The sequence below is a fragment of the Xiphophorus maculatus genome, chromosome 4 (genome assembly GCF_002775205.1).
Source record: "Xiphophorus maculatus strain JP 163 A chromosome 4, X_maculatus-5.0-male, whole genome shotgun sequence".
Classification (NCBI taxonomy): Eukaryota; Metazoa; Chordata; class Actinopteri; order Cyprinodontiformes; family Poeciliidae; genus Xiphophorus; species Xiphophorus maculatus.
The window spans coordinates 17514852-17536731 of NC_036446.1; the positions used below are offsets into that span (position 1 = coordinate 17514852).

The following is a 21880-nucleotide window of genomic DNA, read 5'->3' on the forward strand; positions in this document are numbered from 1 at the left end:
CCAATTGAAAACATGGAAAGGCATATGATTATGCACCTAATTTTTAACTCATCTAGTCTCATGAAATCTAGAAGAGCAAGTGTGGATATTTTCATTACAACATAGGTTAAGTTGTGTGATTCCGAACTAACTACTAACCTTGTTTTAGTTGATGTCTTGCTCTCAGGGCCGAGCTGAGACAGAACAAAGTGTGGGGCTTTGGCGCTGTCTGCATCGAAGACATCCATGCTGGCATCCACTGTGCGCACCGCCTTAGGTCCTGGTTTCTGTCGAGGTGTACGCTTGCGGGCCTTTCGTGGCACCTCTGTGTTGTCGTTGTAAGAAGAAGTACTCATGATGCTGAAGTTGGATATGGAATCCTCCATCCATATGCTGTTACTCTGCTCCGAGTCCAAGGGTGCCGGTGCATCCTGGCAGGACATGTGGCTGTCGTCAAACAGGTCTTGCGGCGGCGGGGAGATGTTGAGGATGGTGCGGCGCTTGGACGGAGTCAGCTGATGGTGTGGCTGGCCATCCTGAGAGGCTGCACCACGTCCTCCGGCAGGGTCACCGTTGCTGCTTTTTCCACTACCACCCACGACTCCGACGATCTCCGGTACCACTCGGCTACTCCTGCTGTCCTCTGAGTCGACATTTCTGCTGTGAGCTGCGTTCTGGTCACTGGATGAAGTGCTGGAATGCATGGTGGTGCTGGAAGAGGTGGGAAAAGCACTGCGAGGCCCTTCCGTGGTCAGAGAAGAGGACAAGGCATCTATGGTGTAAATAATTAGACAGTAAATACAGGCTGAACTAATGTAGGGTACCAGTCCCATGTAAGAAGTAAAATTGATATTTTTTAACGCTTTTTTATGCCTTTTTTCAATAAAACACTCCCCCTTCTCACGATGGTGCTGATTGTGCAGTATGTGTAAATTTTGTTGAGAGCGCTATGTGATGCTCAGAAAAACCAAATGAAATAAGAGAAGTATGCACCTTAATTGTGTTTTCATCAAGCTAAACAAGCATGGCTCAAACAATATGTGGCATGTTACTTATTGGGACTTCTTTTTTGGCGACAAACATTTTTTTTTTCCTCTCTTTTTTCTTTTCGTTTGGTGAAGCCACAGAGACAAAACAAAACAAGCTTCTGACCTATGAAGCAGAGAACTGCAGACCATTTTATATGCAGACACTCCCTGCTTCAGAGGGAACTTCCTGGAATATAAAAGTGAGACAGCAAATGAGCAATAAAAGCTAAACAGTAAAGATTGATTCAAATGAAAAGCAAAAAAAAAAAATCACAGTATGATGCAACACCATTTCCCCCTCCCCACTGGGACCCAAAACAAAGTTGCTCCAACATGCTGACAAAGGTTGCAATTTTAGATAATGACTGGAGCACAGAGGGGTTAAGCTGCTGCCAAAAATCTGGATTTTCTGGTGTTTCACAAGTTTGCATAACACAAAATTGAAGAGGGGAAAAAGTCCAAACATAAGGAGGCAGTGTCAGTCTGAGCAAGTTTGAAAGCTATTAATAATGTACAAATGAGACCTTAAAATGTCTAACAAATACTAAGAGAGTCATTAAATAACTGCTGTACATAAAAATGGGAGCAAATAATATACTTAGCAAAAAATATGTTTGTTTCGTCTTCATGCACTGCCAGCAGAAAGAGGTAAAGGAAAGGTGGGATTTATAGCATGCCAGAAGTTTTAATGACAAAGACAAACATTTGATGACAAAAGGTCTTAAAATTCTGTGGTTGCAATTTATTGTTTACAATTTGTCTCAGAGTATTTACCCATGGCCCGACAAGTTCTAACTTTCTAGAGGATATCAAAACACCACAGCATAAGAAAAAAAAAATCTCAAACTCAAAATGTCCACAGATTGCATGATTTTCTGATTTTGGTCAATTTTGATTTATGCTTTGAAGTTGACTGTTCTCATTTCTGTTAATCTTCACATATCCATCAACCTGAGAACGCACAGAAACAAGGTCTCTGTCCTTTCTCCACCCACCGAGACCACAAACATGATTATGATTATTTAATTAAATTGGAGCCTTTTGTTGTCGTGTTAGCCAGTGGAAAGGCTAATTAACCACAGAGTCTTGTTTCTGGACTTTTAAATTTACCAGCTAATAAGATTTACTTCTGTGAGACAACAGCTCAATTTCTGCCAAAGTCACTTTAACAAAACCTTGTAGGCAAAAGCATCTTTCCCAGCTTCTCTAACTTCATCATAGCATTCAGTCACGCCCTAATTTCATCTTTGACGCTTTAATAATAAAGATGATAATTATGGTCTATGTGCTGAACATGCTGCAGATTAGATCTGTTGGTGCAGCGGGATACAGCAACAAAATGATATCCCAACAAGCAGGTACAGGGAAGAAAGCATGTTCAGCTAACCTAATTCCAGAAACATTAACTTTCTTCTCCAGCCTTGTTTTTTTTCTCACATGTGAAAATTCAAAGAGCAGCAGGCTGGCTGTTTGACAGGCTTTCCTCTTGCATGCAGGTGTTTGTGTTCGCCTACAGGTACAGACTGCTACATGAGTAGTGTTTTTTTTTCTTTTCTTTTTTTTTGGGAGGTGGGGCAAGATCAGTCCTGCTTGGAGAGGAGAAATAAGGAAGCGAGAAGCAGGATCCTACCTGATGCTAGAGGAGCTGAAGGGAGAGGGCCTGCCTCTCCGTCGCTCTTTTGACTCATGACTTCTGGACTCTGCTCAGTAGAGGGAGGCAACTTCAGCTCACTGGCAAGAAGGTCATACACTGACTCTGTTGTGAAAGTAGGGGGACCAATGAAAGGAATAAAAAGGTGACTTACTAACAGGACTTTTTTGTGTTGGTAAGTGAAGGATAGAGAACCCAGTGAGTCAGCCTGGAGGCTAACAGAAAACCAGGAAGACGACACGAGACATCAGGGTTGTAAATTTATTTTTTTAAGATGAGGTTATCAGAAATAATGATACAACAACAATGATGCAATTGTGCATCCGCACAAATATGCAATTGCAGGAGCATACGCATGACCCGGTTGGCAATTCATCTGATAAAACAACAAGGAAATAGTGGCCATAATGGCTGTCATTCCGCTTCAGATGTCAAACAGGTTTCCACCTTTGCATCATTTTCAGACTCTGCAGAACTATGCATACATGCACAATAATACACAACAAGTCGATCATTTACAAAGCATTAAGTAGAATGCTATGTAGGTTGAAAGAAAATAGGTTTAAAATATAGCGAAATAAAAAACATTTAAAATCGCATTAATTCTTTTTTATATTATGCTTCTCTGTGACAAATACATTTCCTAAAAAAGGGCCTCAAAGCTAATAGAGAAGAACTAGAAATATTGCTTTGTCTTAAACCCGTTCCTGTTGCATGTCAAAGCATGACATCTACATTACCAACACTACAGTCAGTCTACATGCATGTCAAAGCCTGATATCTGCATTGCCTCCACAGCAACAAACCACCAACAGTGAATGTTAAAGATGGGTGTGTCATAGATCTGCAGACTGACACTGCCTTAAGGTGCGAAGCCTCAGAGACGACAGGCTAAAAAGGGCTGGTTAACTCCTTTTTCTTCTGACTACACATACACACCCTGGGATTTTTCTTTTTTCTTTCAGTTTCAAACTTGTAGACTTTAAGTAACATCCATTTTAAGTCACTTAAGCGGAACACATATTGCCCCAGTGGCTGTGTACATTGTAATATGTATGCTAATTTCTTATGATTGCATTTAATATAAGGAACTGCTGTGTTTATGAATCTTGTTAATAATTATCAAAAATAATTATGTTCTCTACTATTTTGTTTCATGTTACTATAATTACAAGACAATCACATTATAACACTGTTGCAACTAGTGATGCTAACAGTGCTAAGCGTCAATTTAAACCTTTAAAATCATATTTTCTTAGTTTTGTTTAGCTAAAACAGGAAACTGATATTTGCTGCTAAATACAGATTTAACAGCAGTGTTTTATACTTTTAACATATGTCCAAAATAGATAATTCTGGGTTTTATTTAAATGTATCATTACCAATCTTGCCAATATTAATACAGCTGTGGCTGTTACATTCAGCTATACAACAGAAGGAGGGGGGGGGACAACATTTAAGTAGAAACGTTTTCAAATGGAAAGTATCAGCACCTAAAAATCTTTAAATTAATTTTAGAATTGAAGCATCTCTAATTTAAATTTTTAAAAGTTGCAAAGTGCAAACTGTATGTACCTAGACCCTCATCCTACATATGTGAATGTCTTGTTACAACACTGGAAATTTCTGCTCTGAAATGATGTGGAATAAAACAAGTCATGAAGAGGTCGGATCGAAAGTTGTGACATAGCAAATAAAAAGAAGATCTCATTACAAAACCGACAACGAGGCCACACAAAACCATTTCTCTACTTTCACTGTTTCTGCCTCGAGGTTATGAGGAAGAGGAGGGGGAGGCTTAGGTCAACAGCATGACAACATTTTTACTAGCAGACTGATTCATCATCGAAATATTATGGTATGAACTTAGAGCAGTCAATACAGTTGCCTGACTTTCTTCTTTGCCAACTGCCAGCTTTAATTACTTGCAGCTGAGTCCCAGGGTTCGGTGCGTATATCAGATACTTAACCCTCCTATTGTTACCGCTCGCTGCGTACAATAGACAAACCTGGAACCTACTGAAACCTGCCCACGCCTCTGGTCGCTAAAACCTTGCTTTTACAGGAGCAGGGAGACCTCATTCCCATAAACGGAGATTAAACTGGACACATTCTGGACCACGCTTACACAGAGGATTTCAGTGTGCTGGTTGTTTGCAGTGTTCTCAAAACAAATATCTTGCATATGCATGGACAGCACACGCCCACACACACACAAAAACAAAAAAAAAACAAACAAGAAAACACCCCGTCACGCCCACAAAAGCTCTCTCAACCTCTGAATTCACAGTTTAAATTGTAGTCGTCTTGTGGCTCTCTGAGAGACTGCACATGCAGCAACATGTGCTCAGAGTTGAAAAAGCCCTTCCAGTAAACAGATTGCCGACCGCACAGACAGAAAATATGCACTCTCTTCTCAGGAGCAGTGGTCTCGAATCACTGGCTGGACTGTTCAAAGTGTTTCCACAGCTCCTGTGACGCTTTTGGAGGCAGAAAAAAACAGAAACTCTCATTTTGCAGCATGTTTGTGTCCTCCTGAGCAGACAGAGCGCAGGTTTTTATTTACATGTGACAGACACAGTCCCTTTCACAGAGGAGTAAATGAAAAAAATAAAGAAAACAACAGTCAGTAAGCTGGAAGTCAACGATATTAACTCAAACACACCACCCCTTGCTGTTTTGATTTTAGTCTAAAACTAGTTGCGTTTTGGAGTCTGACCACAGAAAAACAACTTTAAGTTTCCTTCCATCAGTGAAAATCATCACAACACATTACTAAACCAGATAGCATGTGGTTAGCTATGACCTGGCCTGCTAATACCATTAAGATAACCTGACTTAAATAGCTTACCTGAACTAATTAAGTTTCCTCACAATCATACTTTAAAGACAAATCACTACTGGTTGCAATCCAGACTCCATGGTAGAAATTCTGCTTCATGGGATTTAGGTTTACTATTTATACCCTCACCATCTCCACAGATGCTTACATTGTCATACAGGCTAAAGGTGAAAATAAGAAGGCACTCACCATGTGAATGGCAGGACTTAAACTCCCCATTCATTTCCCCCTCACATTCCAGCTGCTTGCTCTTACTAGCCCTGGCACCTGGGGCGTGGCACCCTTATTTTTTTGGCTGAGTGAGTGATTTAACTCTTTTCTGTGCACCCCTCTTCTACTCCACCCACCTCTCTCCTTGTCTTGTTTATTGTGCAGCAGACCCTTTTCTGCTCTGCATCTTGCTCAACAGGTTAGCGGCATTGTCATGTGGAATCCTGTCAGGCAGAAACAAAACAGTAGTATAACCTAGCCACAGAAAGTCTCCGTGGGCTGCACTGTTACACAAGGTGGACTGTCTGAACTTAGCAGAAACACCGCTTAAGAGGACGTGATTAGGAGGGCAAGCTTAAGCTCACCTAGTTGGTGCATTTGGAGATTATTCCGAGCTCTGAGGGGAAAAAGCAGCAGAGGGGGCTGGCACCTGCAGCAAACCATGTACAACAACCATGAAATGTTTACAGCCAAGCCTACACAAGGGCTGCCTGAGACTCCATAGTAACGCAGATCAGGCGACATGTCTTTTGAGCCTCTTTGTCTCTTGCGAGTTAACACAATGAAACTGAATAGAGATAAAACAGCACCATCCATGCTTGAATAATGATCTGGGCATTAAAAACGTGGCGTATTTCCACATTAGAGTTATGCAGTCTCAGTTATCTCTATAAAACTTTGCCAACAAATTTTAAAGTTAAAATTAGAACCTTACATGGAATTCTTGTTTAGTTAACACATGCATAAAGTAAAACCTTTTAGAAACTTTTTGATTTATGGCATCTCAGGTCCAACATGAATAAATTATTAAGGCATAAAATTAGTTTTAATCCAATTATATTTGATGAACAGCTTAAAATAAGCCTGTTTGCAATGAGGCGATTCGTCAAAATAGCCTTCAACAAAAGGAAGTTGGGCTTGATTTTTCTGTGTCATTTTGTGATCTAATAAGTTTTATTTAAAGGGTATTTTTTAAACAGCATTTCAAATGTATTAATAGGTTAATAATAATCTGTAATAACCCACCTGTTTAGAGTTGCCTTTTATTAGTAGTTAGTGGAAACATTGATCAACATAATGTACATTTGCTTGACGATTTTGATGACGGCATGCGACAAAATGTATGTTTATTGCTCGTTTCATCATTGGTTGCTTTATTATGTTTTTATGGTGCAAAGCACTTTGAGCTGCCTTTTTGCTGAACTGTCCTATACACATAAACTGGACATTTCAAGCTTTTCAATTTCAGATAGCGTGCTTATACATTTTAAGTTGCAGTAGATTTCATAGTTGACCCCTATAACTAAAGGTTCCATGGAACATGACAAATATGCACAGCAAAAGAATTGCACATCTCCTTCATCAGGTTTGCTTTCACAATTTCAAATCAAATGCTAGGGCCATAATATGAATGGAGACAACAGTTAGAACAACAACTGACAAATATGCCAAGACTGTGACTGTTGGCTAACAAAGATGCTGAGGTAGCATATTTTCACAAAAGTTGCAGTTGACAGTCTAACTGATCTGAGTACATTTATAACATCAGTGAAAGTAAATGTTGTAACAAGATACAGTAATATAAAAAGTATGGGTAAAAAAAAACAAAGCTAAGTAAACATACTGAATGTTGGGCTAAATTACCTTAACAAACTTGACAGCCCTTGCAAGTGATGTGTATGCAAAGATGGCTGCAGATGTTTGTGTGTGAAAGCCAAGACATGTAGTGGTTGAAGACTGAAAACAAACCAGGAGCATGCAAAATGAAATGTATACAGATAAAAGCCAGCAACATGAGTCTTTTGTCATAATAAGTGATGCATTTCTTGGCTCCAATGCTACTGATGTAACACCGATAATAACTGACCAAATCAGACAGATTGGCTCAAGAATGTCGAATGACTAGGCTTATGTTATCTACTTTATATCATCCTGCACAACAGTCACGAAAAAAGTCACATCATTGTTGCACTATAATCAGAGAGCCACAGCTGATTCAGAACGCTGCTGCTGGCGTTCTCACTAAAACTAGGAAGATGAGCACATCACCTCAGTTTTAAAGTCTCAGTTGTTGACTGAGAAACCAGGCAATATTTTTTTTAATGACTTTTTATTTTTGTATTTTTATGATGTAAAGCTCTTTGAACTGCCTTGTTGATGAAATATGCTATACAAATAAGTTTCATTAATTGATTGATTGATACAGAGGTCACAATATGTCTGCATTCATGTTGACGTAATTAGTAGTCGCAGAAGCACATGTATTTGATTGCATCTGGTTTAAAGTAAAATCAATGACCTTGAAAAAAATAATATTGAGGATAGTTTGTGATCAGTGTTTAAATGAGCATGGGCATGACTGCCTTTAACTTATGGAAGAGCTTTGAACATTAGACACAACTCTTTTCAGCAATAAACTTCTCTGCAAACTAAGAGACTTACAACAAACTTTACTATATGCAGAATAAATGTTTGACAGTTATTTTCAGGCGATAATGAACACACATACCACATGCATCAAACTAAAGCCTCCTGGGCCAAATCTGGTCCATCATAGCAATTTTTGTGGCCCTCAAGAAGCTAGATGGCCACATAAAGAACTTTAAGATAACAGCTACATGCTTAAATACTATTTTAACAGTAAAATCAAATGGGTTTTTGTTTGTATAGGGCCAAATAACACCTCTGTGATAAAAAAAAAATGTAATATTTATTTTTTAGAAGTACACTTTAAATGCAGATGAAGCTATAATATTTTAACAGTTTGTTTATAGGTACCTTTGTGGGCATCCATGACCTTGATGTGACTCAAAATGAAAATGGGTTTCACACCTCTGACATAAGCATACACATTTTTTTAAAGACATGTTATTGATAACATCCAATGCATGCCTCCCGTGATAGTTTACACTTAAGAAAACAGACCGCAGGATAATGTCCCAACCATCAAAATTTAGAGTATGCGGAGATAGGTCTGCACAACCATTTCTATAGTTACAAATAGAGACAGTACTGCAAGAAGAGAGGAAGTTCAGGTATGAGTTTGCATGTGTAGCAGATACAAGCATGAAGCTGCAGCCTAATAGTCTATTACTTCTAACCTAACAGATGTGTTTAATTTTTATGTGTGATGGCTTTGTCATATTACATGCTTCAATCAGTTTAGGATTTTAATGTATTATTTTAAAGTAAGATTACTCTTTTACTCAAAATATTTGCTTAATATATTTTAATATTGTGATGTTTTCATTATGTAAAGAACTTTGAACTAACTGCCTTGTTGCTGAAATGTGCTACACAAATAAACTTGACTTAATTTTTTCTTTTGATGGCTAAAGTGGGAAATATGCGAAACAGAGCAGTTTTATGCAGAATTTGTACAAAGTACAGCTTATTTGACCCAACAGAACCAAAGCAAATGCCATCAGAACAACAACAACAACCATCTGAAACCATCCATTGCTCTTTTCCAGTTGTTTCAGTTAAGAAAAAAATAAGACTAGCTACCTGTTCAGGGCATTTTGTTGAACTTGTAAAAAAATAAATACTGAAAACATACCAAATATTTTATAAGTAAGTAAGTGTTAATCAAGAATTAAAGCATTATAAGGGCTTTAGTACAAAAAGAAAAGAGAACCCTATCATTCATCATAATTAATTGGAATGCAGTAAGTGACTGACAATTTCTAAAGAAATATTCTTAAAGCTGTAACTTCGACACTTTTACAGCCTAATAAAGTCTTCCAGCTGTCATTTGAAAAGGTTAAGGTCAGAGAGGCTTTGGAACGGGCAAAGTCGTTTGTGCTTGAAGTTTGGCATGTAGCTGTTTCAGGGCAGCTAATCCTGAGGCGACAATGAACAACCACCAGGCATTAGTTTACATGACTTGCTTTCAACAAACACCCAGCACTATCGCAGGTTACACACCGAATTGAAACTGTAGCCCCATTCTGCACACAAATAAGGCTATTTGCTGAAGTTATTCTCTATACAACTGTGTAGCTGGGTCAGTGGTATTCCAAACTGTTTGGTGGAGACTAATTTGAGGTAAAAGTTAAATTATAGAGGAGCACGACACTTTGTAACCCATCTCTTAGAAGTGGAATCAAAAGATAAACCAGTTGTGTCCAAGCTAGTAAAAAGAATTCAAAGTATTTACAGCACCCAAGCAGGCTCCCACACATGGATTTACCAAAATTTGCCATGTTTACCCTCAAATTCTGGAGTGTATCATAGATCTACACAACACTTTAAACAAAACCAGGCCAATGTGGTTTAGTCTAAATCAGACAACCTCACATAATCATTTTACAGTACACTGGAATTGGTGTGCCAATACAAGCATTTCTGTCAGACTCACAGGAAAGCCGTGCTGAAGCAACAGGAAAGGTCTTCAGCAACACTGCACGCAAACATTCACTGGTCATGTAACATCACCCAGTAGTTAGGTTAACCACATCAGCGGCTCAAAATCAATCCTGTTTTCATGAGCTGGCATTACATGACACTTTCAATTAGAGTAATTTCTTTGTTGGAGGGAAAACTTTTATTGTATTGTTTTGCTACCCTAACATTCCTGTGCAACATTAAACTGATTTTCATTTCATTTGACAAATATTTTTCTTCTTGTTAGTTCTTTTCCATTTCTAACAATTATGTTTTGTGCACCAATTAGAAAGTTCTTGACCAACAATGCTCTGTTTCATTCTATTATAACAGTCTGTGACTAAAGACAGCCTAAGCGTATGCCAAATACATCTGTCAAATTACATATTTTCATTTTTGGAAACAGTTCCTAATCTCAGTATGACAGGAACATTAGTACTAGTTTTAAGCATGTACAGTAAATACGAGGGCTAGCAACTAACACAGGTGTAAAGTTAATAAGACTCTCCTATCATCAGCCACTGAGTTTAATAATTAGCATGTTATAGTTTGTTTCTTAAGCTTGAGGCTTAAAATGTCAACCTAATTAACTAGCTTCCTCAGCAGTATAGAATTTTAATGGTGTCAACATTAATCACTGGCAATGCAAAAAGTCCATGATGAAGAATTGAATCCATGAAGATGTCAGTTTGATGCATACCGCTAGAAAACATTGTTGCAGAATGAGCACAAAGTGCAGAAGCCCCCAGGTCAATATGCACTACCACACCTACACAAACAACAAGGACCACAAGAGAATGTCCAATTATTGACCCTGCCAAGAATTTGGCCAATCAAAATAGGCCTGACTCCAAAAGGTACAGGACTCCAGAGCACCTGCTGTCGCCTCACTGTGCCAGCAGGACACACACAAGTTTCCATATTCACACTCTGAAAGGCAAGAGTAATTTTGGAATCATGACAATGACCTACACAATGTGATCCAGGTGGCAAATACTTTCAGACTCCTGCCAAAGTTCTTTTGAAGAGGGCAGCAGCATACGATGAACAGTCCACTTACAAATTCAATGAATATTTGGAAATAGGTTGTGGTGTTGTAGTAATCCTCTTCTGGAAAATCCATGGACTGATCCCAAAAGGAAGTTGTTGAATTTATTGATAAGAATAAACTGAAACTGACCTAAACAGGGTCACCTGGCACCAGATCAACACACCCACTAGGAAGGTGTGTTGGAGTCTCCAGGCAATCAGAAATTCACAATAGACCAGTTGTGAATAAGAATGCAGAACCAGAAACCTAATGCCACTTTTTTTTGTAAACTGAGATGTCATTTCAAAACAATCACCGCTTTAAATAAAAACAACCCGCAGGTCTGACCAAGCCTCACAAAGCTCTTACATTAAAACACACCTCATACTGTCTTATGTTTCCCTGCTTGTTTCCTGAGATATTTTTTTTAAAGTTTTAAGTAGCTGTGGAAAATTGTTCTACAGACCTCATTGAGTTTAATCTTTAATTACCTGAAAGTGCAGTATTATATAAAATACACTTTTTTGAGCTTTGCATCATGTTATAATGTTATTCCTTCATCAAAAAAATACTTGAAGTGTTGCCTTTATTCTTTCATGCATGTTTGAGAAATCCTTTAAGCTCCTGTGGCAACCATTTTGCCACGCCAGGTTGGACTAAGTGCTGCCTTCGAAGCACAACTTCTCCCAAGAGCTGCAGTTTCCAAGCTTCTACACTGCAGATCAACCCTCCCCAACCCCAAATCAGCTCCTTCAGACTAGCAGGCAGCAATTAGCAAACACCTGGTGGAACTGTGCATCTGAAGCTCATTATATGAGGTCATATGTGAGCTGAGAAAAACATTGGTAAAGATTTAATAGAGGAGCGATGTTGTGATGACTTATGGAAGGTGGAGTATCAGAAAGAGCAAGAGTTTTTAGAGACAGAGGTCAAATTACAAAGTCAAATTTCTTTTAAGTTATATTTGATTTATATGCAATTTTTATAACAGCTGGAGGTAACATAGTTGCCTAATTGTGCAAAAAAAGGCACTTAATGCCTGAAAAATACACAATACTGCCCCTTTAAGATGATTTATTGTTCAGTTTAATTAAGGATTTGGAAAGTCTGCTAATTTCTAAAAGAAAATTTCAGAGATCTGAGAAAGAAGATCCCAAAAAGCCTTAGCAAACTTTTGTTGGACCAAAACTAATTTGAGAAAAATAAGTTTTCATTTCTCCTTTCAAATACTGTTCAATCCAGTTCACACAGACACCTTCACATACTGCACGCTCACTGCCCTGAAAATGTCCTATATGCTAGCTAGTTCATGATTTACGTCAATATAAACAACTGGTAGTAGAGTCAAGCAGAAACATGAAGAGAAAATTCTGTGGAGTCACAGTATTGCTCATCCTCAAGCAAGCTGCAGCTTGTTGAGATGGAGACACAATCATCATCATTCCTGTTGGCGAAGTCTTCATAGACTCATCAGAATCTTCCCACTTCCTCAACTATAAAACAAGAAGTAGTGGCTAGAGACATAGTCACTTTGAGCAAAAAACACTGATATTATATATTATTATGGCTCAATGTTATGAGAATAATTAGAAAAAAAATGGATTTGCCACCAACTTGATTTCTGTTTTACAGATTAACATTTTTCATCCAAGTTCTTTTTAGTTTACTGTTTGTAGTCACTATTTGTGCTAAGGTAAGATTTGTGTGTGGGGGCATTAAAGCAAATGTAACCTTTGATTTTTATTCCAACTATTCCTCAGCAACTGGGGACAAGGTTAAAGTGACTCTGTTGATGTCAAGAGCTAAGATGACCTTCAATAGCTTCTCATGTATTAAAACAAAAAAACATTTTAACAATAAGACTTGGAGAGTATGAAGAAAGTTCAAGGATAACTATCCTCAACAGACAACAAAAAAAGGTTGGGACAAGAAATAAAGCCAGATTCCTTCATTTACAATTTAATTTCACTACTGAAAACAGAGAATGTTTACAGTAAATATGTAGATTTGGCCCCGATTGCCAGTAGATTTGTGCTGAATTTGTGCAGGACTCTTCGTTAAGCCACTGTGGCTGACTGAATTCAGACAATGACAGGATACTGGGGAAATTCAGATGGACCAACACTGCAGTTTATTCCAGTCTTACCACTCAGCCGAGGAAGCAAAGGACGACTCAGATAAAAGAAACGACAACACAGGATGCTGAGACGTAGGTGCTGTGAAACTGCAAGATTAATTACTAATTTATGCCAAAGGTGGTATGCATTTCTAAAGGTTTTGAAATATTTTCTTGTAAAAGCCTTAATGAGAGAGCCCCTGTCATTTACTTTGAAAAAGAAAAAAAAAGAAGGTAAAATCACTCAAGGGCAGATTCTTTCCCTGCAGGCGCACCTACCTTGGACAATGCTGCTGAAAGCATATAGTGAGGTTAAACCCTGTTTCAAGACTGCCATGCCTGAGGACACGCATCACATTGTGATGACCAAACAACACGCTTATTACAGGCTTGGTTTAAGTCAGCTGCACATGTTTTGTAGATTTTGCAAAACAACCTTATTTTTTCATGAGCAACAGTACACAATCAAATCACAAAGATCATTGTGATATTAGTGTGTGCAATAATTAAATATTTGGCAAGATATTATATTTCAGATGTCATGCATTCATGCTGTGGATATGTACATGGCACATTTGCCCAGGAACTCTAACAGCCCCTTAATGCTGACACCTGACGCACACTGCTTAAAAGCTCACAAGATATGGTGGGGACATTATTTATTGATTGCAATGAAAAGAGTAAAAAACATATGGATTAATCATAATCAAAATAGTCAGCAAACATTTCTGAAATAGAACCATCTTTATACATTTTTCTAATATACTGCAGTCCTAGAAATAAAGAAAGCCTTCGAATTCAAGACTATGGCTGAATATTGGCAATAATAGTTGCCATTTCCTCAAATAGGTCTTTCCATTTTTTCTTCAGCATCGCAGTGAGGTTCCAAACGACTGACTAAACATATTACCTGCAGGCAGAGTTTTGATTCATAGCACTAAAATATTCATGCTATCTACGTATACCTAATATTGCAACCAAGAAGTGCATTGTAATTGTGATATTGCACCCATCAATGCCGCTAAAGAACTTGTCTTTTCACCGGCAGAAATAGTGTCCAGATTAAAAATGTGAATAAGCCCAAAATGACCAAATGGCATCATGATAGTACTTGAAGTAAAATAGCATAACATCTACAAACCTGCAGCTTTGGTCTCCTGATGGTACACACAGCACCACTACAGTTTGAGCGCCAACACCTCAAACTGTTGAGGAAAGTGACTGTAATAGAAAGTGACTGTAATAAACAGCCTCATCCTACCTCACACATCTGCCAGCAAACATGTGTGAACTCAGACACGTATGAACTCGCCGCGTCATGCATCCATCTACTGTCTTGATCTGATTTTGCAATGCATTCACCTCTTCCCACATATTCTGTGCAGCAATTACAAAATCCAGAATACAAGAAATTCATCTTGTTATGAGACCGCTGCATAAAATGCCTCACTGCCATCTGCAATAGCCAAAACGCTCTGAATTTTTTAGTAGATGAGAAGAAGGCGTCGCAAAGACAGATGAGCTAATTAATTCCATCTGGTTATTAACAACACAATTCGCATGACCAATATAGTTAAGAATTCAGCTGCTAAAACTGCAAAGTGAAGAGCACCATGGGGAAAAAAAAGATGGCTATCAAGAGCCAGGTGAAGAGTGTGAGCGGTCAAAACAGTCAGCCTTCAAAAAGGCCAAAGCACATCAGAGGGCTTGTTAAAAGCCATTTGTATTGAGAGCTTGCTAGAGCAGTCCCAACTAAAAAATGATAACAAAGGAAGGGAGAAAGGGGGTTCATAAAGTTGTAGACTGGATTACAAGCTATGGGCATTCCACTTACTACTTTTTGAGTAGGAAGCCTTATATGCATATTTTGTTATTTTTATGACTTAAAAATTAAAATAATTTAAAAGTTGAATAATCTTTAGCTGAGGAAGATATTTACTCTAATTTTGACTAATAAAATACCTTGAGACCTTGTAACACAGTCTGTACAGCCAAGTTATGAGTGTCTGACACCTTAACTGCTGTACTTTGTCTGCCAGTGGAAAGACTGCAACCAGCCAAGATTCACCTCACTTAATATTTAATGTCTTAGTTCACAATCGTCTTGCTGCAGAGAGGCGTACGAGGGTTGTTAGATCTCACAGGTGCTTTGGGCTTTTCGCAAAAGAGTGACAGAAATCTCCCTGAAGATGAAGGCAAGCGAAAGCACTGGTCATACTGAATGCTTCTTCTCTCCCTTACACTGTCCACATTCAGACTGCAGAATGTAAAAGTGAATATTTAATCTGCATATGGTCGTGGAGAGACTGAACTATTTGCATGATAATGAATGGAAACCACATTCATGGAATTTGATTCTGCTACTTAACAACAAATTTAAAAAGATCTTAAGCATTACTGGGTAAAAAACATTAGCACATGCAGACTTCTGCCATGGCACTGTCCTGTTTCTCAGTGACACCCTGATATCCTGCAACATTTGTCCAGAACAAAAGTATCTACACTTAACAGGTGAAAATCTGCTTTCATTACATAAACACAGCAAACCAGCTAATCTGAAACAGGACCAGGAAACAAAAGTCTCCTATTCTAAAAAGAAGCACCTCTGGCAGAATGGAAAACCTGTAACACCAGCATGCCTGTAATACTTCAGAGGTCATCTGAGTGTGACAACTTTGTTGCACAGCGTACAAATTTATTATAGCCTCCTGTTGTGCATGCAAAACATCCAAGATGCAGATTTAAAAACTGCTTTTCTCCTCTGATAAAGTGTGGAACATGCACAAGTGGTATTGCAAAGAGTAACATTAGCTTTAATATTGAGCTTTTGGTGTTGTTTTATTCTATGTAGCAACTTTTTTGAATTGTATTTTTGCACCCAAACCCAGAGTTGCTGGCCAAAGTATTTAGATAAATGGGCAACACATTATTTCAAGAAAAATGTTAAAATAAGGAGCTGTTTCAGAATCCAACTTCAACTTGCAATTTCACACAAGACGGATAGCCAAGTAACACCTCCAGGCTCTTTAACAGGTTAAACCACTCAGACATTGATTTGTCGCGGACCAAAAAAAGTCACAAGTGTGCAGTAAATACCAAAGGAGGCGATATTTTGACCTGACCCCGATTAGACTTCTTATTGAAGTTTGCCGAGCGTTAATAATTAATCAAAGAGATTGAGCAGAAGATAAGGGTATAAACACACACACACACACAACTTTAAGAGGTGAGAATTCCAAGCATTACCACACTAATTGCTTTTTATAAACAAAATATACAGCTCTGGACGAAAATTAAGAGACAATTTAAAATGATCTCTTTCTCTGATTTTACTTTTAATACATATATGTTTGATTTAAATGAACATTGTTGTTTTATTCCATGAACTACTAACAACATGTCTCTGAAATTTTAAGCAAAAATGTAGTATTTATTTGCAGAAAATGAGAAATGATCAAAATAACAAAAAAGATGCAGTGCTTTCAGACCTCAAATAATGCAAAAAAAAAAAAAACAAGTTCATATTCATTTAGAAACAACACTACTAATGTTTTAACTGAGGAAGAGTTCAGAAATCAATATTTGGTGGAATAACCAAGAGGTTTTCATTGGGGCTCTGTGCAGTGGGCTCTTCATTTTTCAAGAACTGTATTTTGAAATAAACAGATGCATTGTTGCGGTCATATTTAAAGCAGCAAAGGGGCAGTAATGAGAACAGAAAACATTTTAGATCCAAATATGTTGATCTGTATGCTTTCCATTTCCGTAACCCCCTTCATCTAGGTGTTTAACATGATATCTTGCTAGTCAAGATATCAATTTTGCATAACTGAGAAGTGACACCCATGATAACTGACCCAGTAGTGACCATGAAGGTATGGCAACCAAAGCAAAAGGTTTCTTCAGCCACGTTTGGCCCAGCATACAGGGAGATTCGTGGACATGGTCAGCAACAATACTTTAAACAATAATCAACTGGTGGTATGGAGCCCAATGGATGTTAATAAATATGTTCCCCACACCATTACTACCAGCATTAACTGTTGGTAGAAGGTTGGATGGATCTTTGCATTTTTTGCAGCAGAAATCTTAATTCATCAGACCAGACAACATTTTTCCAATACTGTGAAGTGTAGCCTCAGTCTCCTGTTTTTTGCTGCCAGGAGGTTTGCTGTTGTGGCACCTCTCCTTCAAAGTTTGACATATTGCACATTCAGAGATGGTATTCTGTTTACTTTGGTTGTAAAATGATGTAATTTGAATAACTGTCTTGTTTCTTTAATCTTGAAACAACTTGCAAATTCTTCTCTGACATAAACAGGACATTTATATCCACACAACAGCCCTACCGACTTTTCAGACAATTCTTTTTTGGTTGTGCATAAAAATCCCAGTAAACCAAATGCTTCTGAATTATTTCAGACACTTGGATTCATCTTCTTTTCTTGGTTTGAACTTCAACAAGTCTTCTTCATTGCATTTATGCATCGAGTTGCTGCCATGCTAAAGTTTTCTAGTGGTGGCTGGTGAGTGTATGTGAACTATGCCAAAAGTGAGTAATTCAAGAATATTAGAAATAGGATAAAAATATATATATATTTTCGTTTTAAAAAAAATATTCTTGATCATATTACAGTGTAGCACAGGGGTATGGTTGCCAGCTAAAGTGAGAGTCGGAAGTATGCAGAACAGGTTTGGACTGATGCTTTAACTGATGAAGACGTCACCGAGAACATTCTGAACAAAAACAAAACATTGCCTCTCCATAATATTACTAGGACTTCAAGTTCTCAAGATTAATGAGTCACGATGTTCTTGTTGAAATGGATATCTGAGATCATATCGTACTAACGAGACAAGCTCACAACAAGAACATGACACAGTTGACAGTGTGCCAACTGCAATACAAATCGATCTAATGCAAATAATAATAAATCTTCTGTTTTCCATTTTTTCCCCGTCATACTGTTTGGGTTTTGTATCTGCTAGCTTTCAAGGCAGTTGAGTATTTTTAAGCGCATGCCGCTCAGTTTGCCTGACACAGTAGAGTCAATATTAATAGAGTGTTATTTAAACCTCGGTTTATACACAGAGGAGACCAAGAGTTAATTATTGACCAAGCTAAGGTGGGTGTCAATAAAAAATAAAAAAAGAACTATGTCGAGATCTGAGGGCTTACAATTGTTAAACAGGCTAACCAGAATGAATACTGAAGCTATAACATTCTTCATTTTTACACTGAAACTGCTGGGAAGGCATTTTAATACAATCATTAACCAGAACTCCCTCACGGACTACAAAAAGTAGCACAAAATGCCTTCCTGTCTTGAGAGCTATTGCTTTTCCTTGGTATTCCCTGGACTACTCTCAAGCTAAAAATGAGCTCCCTACAAAAATTTTGTTGCCCAAAGTAGAACAAAACTAGATGCTACATAGATATCAAAAAAGAAAAAGAACAAAAAAAACAAATCTACTTGAATTTATGGGCATTTTTGGGTACAACTCATCAATATTCACAACTGTGAGTCTTTCAAACAACAGAGTAAATCTGCAAAAGACCAGAGAAGTTGACTTACAAAACAATGTCACAATAATGCTACTACATGTTCAGCTGAGCTGATAAAGATATACAAGAGTGTGATTAGTAATTAGGAATCAGGAATCTTAATTTTAAGGGCTGTAATATATCTGATATAACATTGGAAAACCAAAAAACTAACTTTTGTCAACGTTTATTACACGTTAAAATAATTTACCCTCTTCGATAAGAGGAATAAATTGTGTACCTAATGGTGAAATGGAGGACTTTTAAAGGATGATCTTAAGATGTACTATTTGAGTTTATTGGTGAATAATAAAGTACAGCCTTGAATAGGCTGTAATGGTGTGTTGGCCTTCAACACAGCTATAAAAGGTATTATTCATCATCTGCTCAGCCTGACCTCAAAGGTAGCAAATATTGTTTTGCTACCTTGTAGGCCATTTTCCAAATTGTGTTACATTTATGTTTCTTTTTCTATGTGTATTCTCCATTAATATATCGAAGAAAATATTATATGCATTGATGCCTTTTCTGAAATAGGTCGTTGAGATGAAGCTTGTATGTCCGGATTACATTTGATTTGATTCGATTTTCTCAGTCTGGATGAACCTAACAACCAAGTTATTGCAAAAAAAGAAGGTTTAATCTAAAATCAGGACAATTTAGAGGAATAAGTACTACGACATGGACAAGTGACAAGAACAGCTGAAGTAAACGGATTGGGTAGTTGGAGAGTGGATGTAGACATGCCTGCTGAGTACAATGAAGAAATAATAAACAAATAAGGCAAGGTTCTTTTCAGCTCATCAAATTTCCTGCCACTTTACGAAAACATGTATTTTAATTCAATAGTTCCCTCCAACTGACCTTAGGTATAAGTGAGTGTGAACATGATTTTCTATCTCTTTGTAGATCTGTAATAGATTGGTGACCTGTCAGGGGTTTACCCAGCTTCTCGCCCATTGACTAGTGTAAATAGCTCACAATATATCTGCCGTCCTGCAAGGATGAAGCATGCATAGAAAGTGAATGGATAACCATAAGGAGCAGGCCACTGAACCTACTTTGGACACTTTTGGCCTTTAGTATTCCCTCGAGCAGCCTAAGCTCTCAATGTAAAGGAAGCCAACTGACGCATACAAGCCAACTTGTATTTTGATGTTTTTGCACAACACAATTAACTCAAATCCTAACAAAGGTCTTGATTTAAGTTTATTTTTGCACATAAAATTTACACACAAAAAACTAAACTAAAATTGTTATTTTTGTCTGATACGCATCATCTCTTACAATGTTGTGTACAACAGCTTGGGGCATTGGTTACAAAAAAATATCCAAAAGTATGACCTAAGCATTTTGTAAAACTAAGCTCAAACAAGTTAACTTTGTCTTTCATCACCTATGAATCAAAAGCTGAGGTTGAGTTATGTCTAAACTGTTTGTCTCTCAAAGGGCTAGATTTCAACTTGCTTGTCCAGATCTTTTTTTTTTTTCCCCCACCAACATTGTTGTGAAATAGAATTAAATTTTCAGAATGTGTTGCACTTCGTAAACAGCCCTCCAATTAGTTCATTTACACGTGAGTTGGATTATCTACAAAGACAAATAAAACCATGGTCAAGGAATGTGAACATATAAAAAGAAAGACCCTCTTCTGCTGCGAAACTAAAGTTCCATTGTTAAGGCAAAAAAGAGATAATGGTTTTGGTAGTGCTTTTTGACCCTCTGAGGTATCCCTGCCACCACGCCCAACTGCAGACAAAAGCAACTGAAATAGCTTATTGTAATTTTTCATAGTACAAAAAAAATGCATACCAACTCTGCGTATGGTGACTGATAGCTAATCGACGACAAAAAACAAAACAAATAAACATTGCATTCTTGCATGTTTGGTTAAAATGTTTAGATGGAAGGTGTAGGGATTTTTTACAAAAAGCAGTTATTCTGCCAAAGTCTTATTTAACTGATAAACTAATTAGCTTGATTATGCTCATGTCATAACAGTCTGCAGAGTAAATAAAGCCGAAGATAACAGAAGAATGTCGACTTTACAACATTGCACCTGTTGTTATGAGTTCAATGGAGTTCAGTTTTCTATCCACAGGTTGCCTGAGGCTACCTTGCTGATGATTACACAGTTTATGTTAATGGTCCCACTAGCGCCGCTCTGGGAGCAGTGCGGTGCCTGCATATGTGTGCATGTGTAAAGTGCCTGGCGGGGGCGGAGGGCATCGACGTCCTATTCAAACAGACCAGAGAAAATAGATAGTGGGGTTTTTAGGCTGGCATAGATAGTAAACTGGTCTGACCGGTGTGTGTGAGCAGCTGGGGGCTTCAGCGCGCCCAAAACATGAGCAGGGGACTGCAAAAACGAAACGAGTATCCGTGAAGGCTGCGTAGGAGAGCCAAAATTTTACTTCGGCTCATGTGCAGGCATGTGACAGGAGGTGGTTTATAGGTGAATGGCAGTGAAGTAAAGTGAACGCCGCCGACACACACGTTGAGAACGAACTCAGGTAAAGTTGTTACACATCCACACACCAAATAACAGAAATGTCAAACTATTTTGCCAGAACAAGTACAGTGGAGGAACTTTGTTTACCTTTAGAGTACAGGGATCCGGGAGAATTCAGGTCGAGGTCCCCGTTGAAGAGGGAGATAAAGTCAGAGGGCATCGCAATCCCTCTGGCTGTAGAAACCGGACACTTTCGGTCACTTACAGCGTCACGGATTTGGAAAAAAAAACTGTTACCTGTCTCACGACTAGCAAACTACAGAACTTGTAAGGGACGGACGGCAATTCTGGCCTGAGTTTTCTGTCGTTACTATTGGCTAACTGTCTATATTGCCACTCTGGCTGAGAGTCCCTCTTCGGTCCGCCCACGACTCATGTTTGTTGTCAACGGACGACCGGAGGGGAATCACGCCCACACGCCTGTGACGCAACACGTACGAGGGACGTGCAGATTATTCCTCACGATGTAGTGTGCTTCCACAACTACTATGTTTTTTGGGGAAAAATAGATTTGTCAGAATATAACTTTGCAATTTAAATTGAGAATTTATCTTAATATTTGCAGTCTCTATAGAATTTAT

At 38.1% G+C, this 21880-nt stretch overlaps 1 protein-coding gene across 4 annotated transcripts in view; it reads right to left on the reverse strand.

The window, feature by feature from the left end:
- The window catches only part of nfat5 (nuclear factor of activated T cells 5), a 37886-nt gene extending 16063 nt beyond the window's left edge, over positions 1 to 21823 (reverse strand). Inside the window, exons 1-3 of one of the 4 annotated variants that reach the window (XM_014473064.2) lie at positions 21387 to 21823; positions 2638 to 2763; positions 139 to 751 (exon numbers count right to left, since the gene is read on the reverse strand). In XM_014473064.2, the coding sequence (XP_014328550.1) occupies positions 139 to 751; positions 2638 to 2763; positions 21387 to 21459 (812 nt within the window). In that variant the 5' untranslated portion in view covers positions 21460 to 21823. Of the gene's footprint in view, positions 1 to 138; positions 752 to 1131; positions 1195 to 2637; positions 2764 to 5689; positions 7663 to 21386 lie in introns of those variants that run through there. The other 3 variants (XM_023331917.1, XM_023331919.1, XM_023331918.1) reach the window with 3 other exon arrangements.
- Between the last annotated feature and the right edge of the window lie 57 nt (positions 21824 to 21880).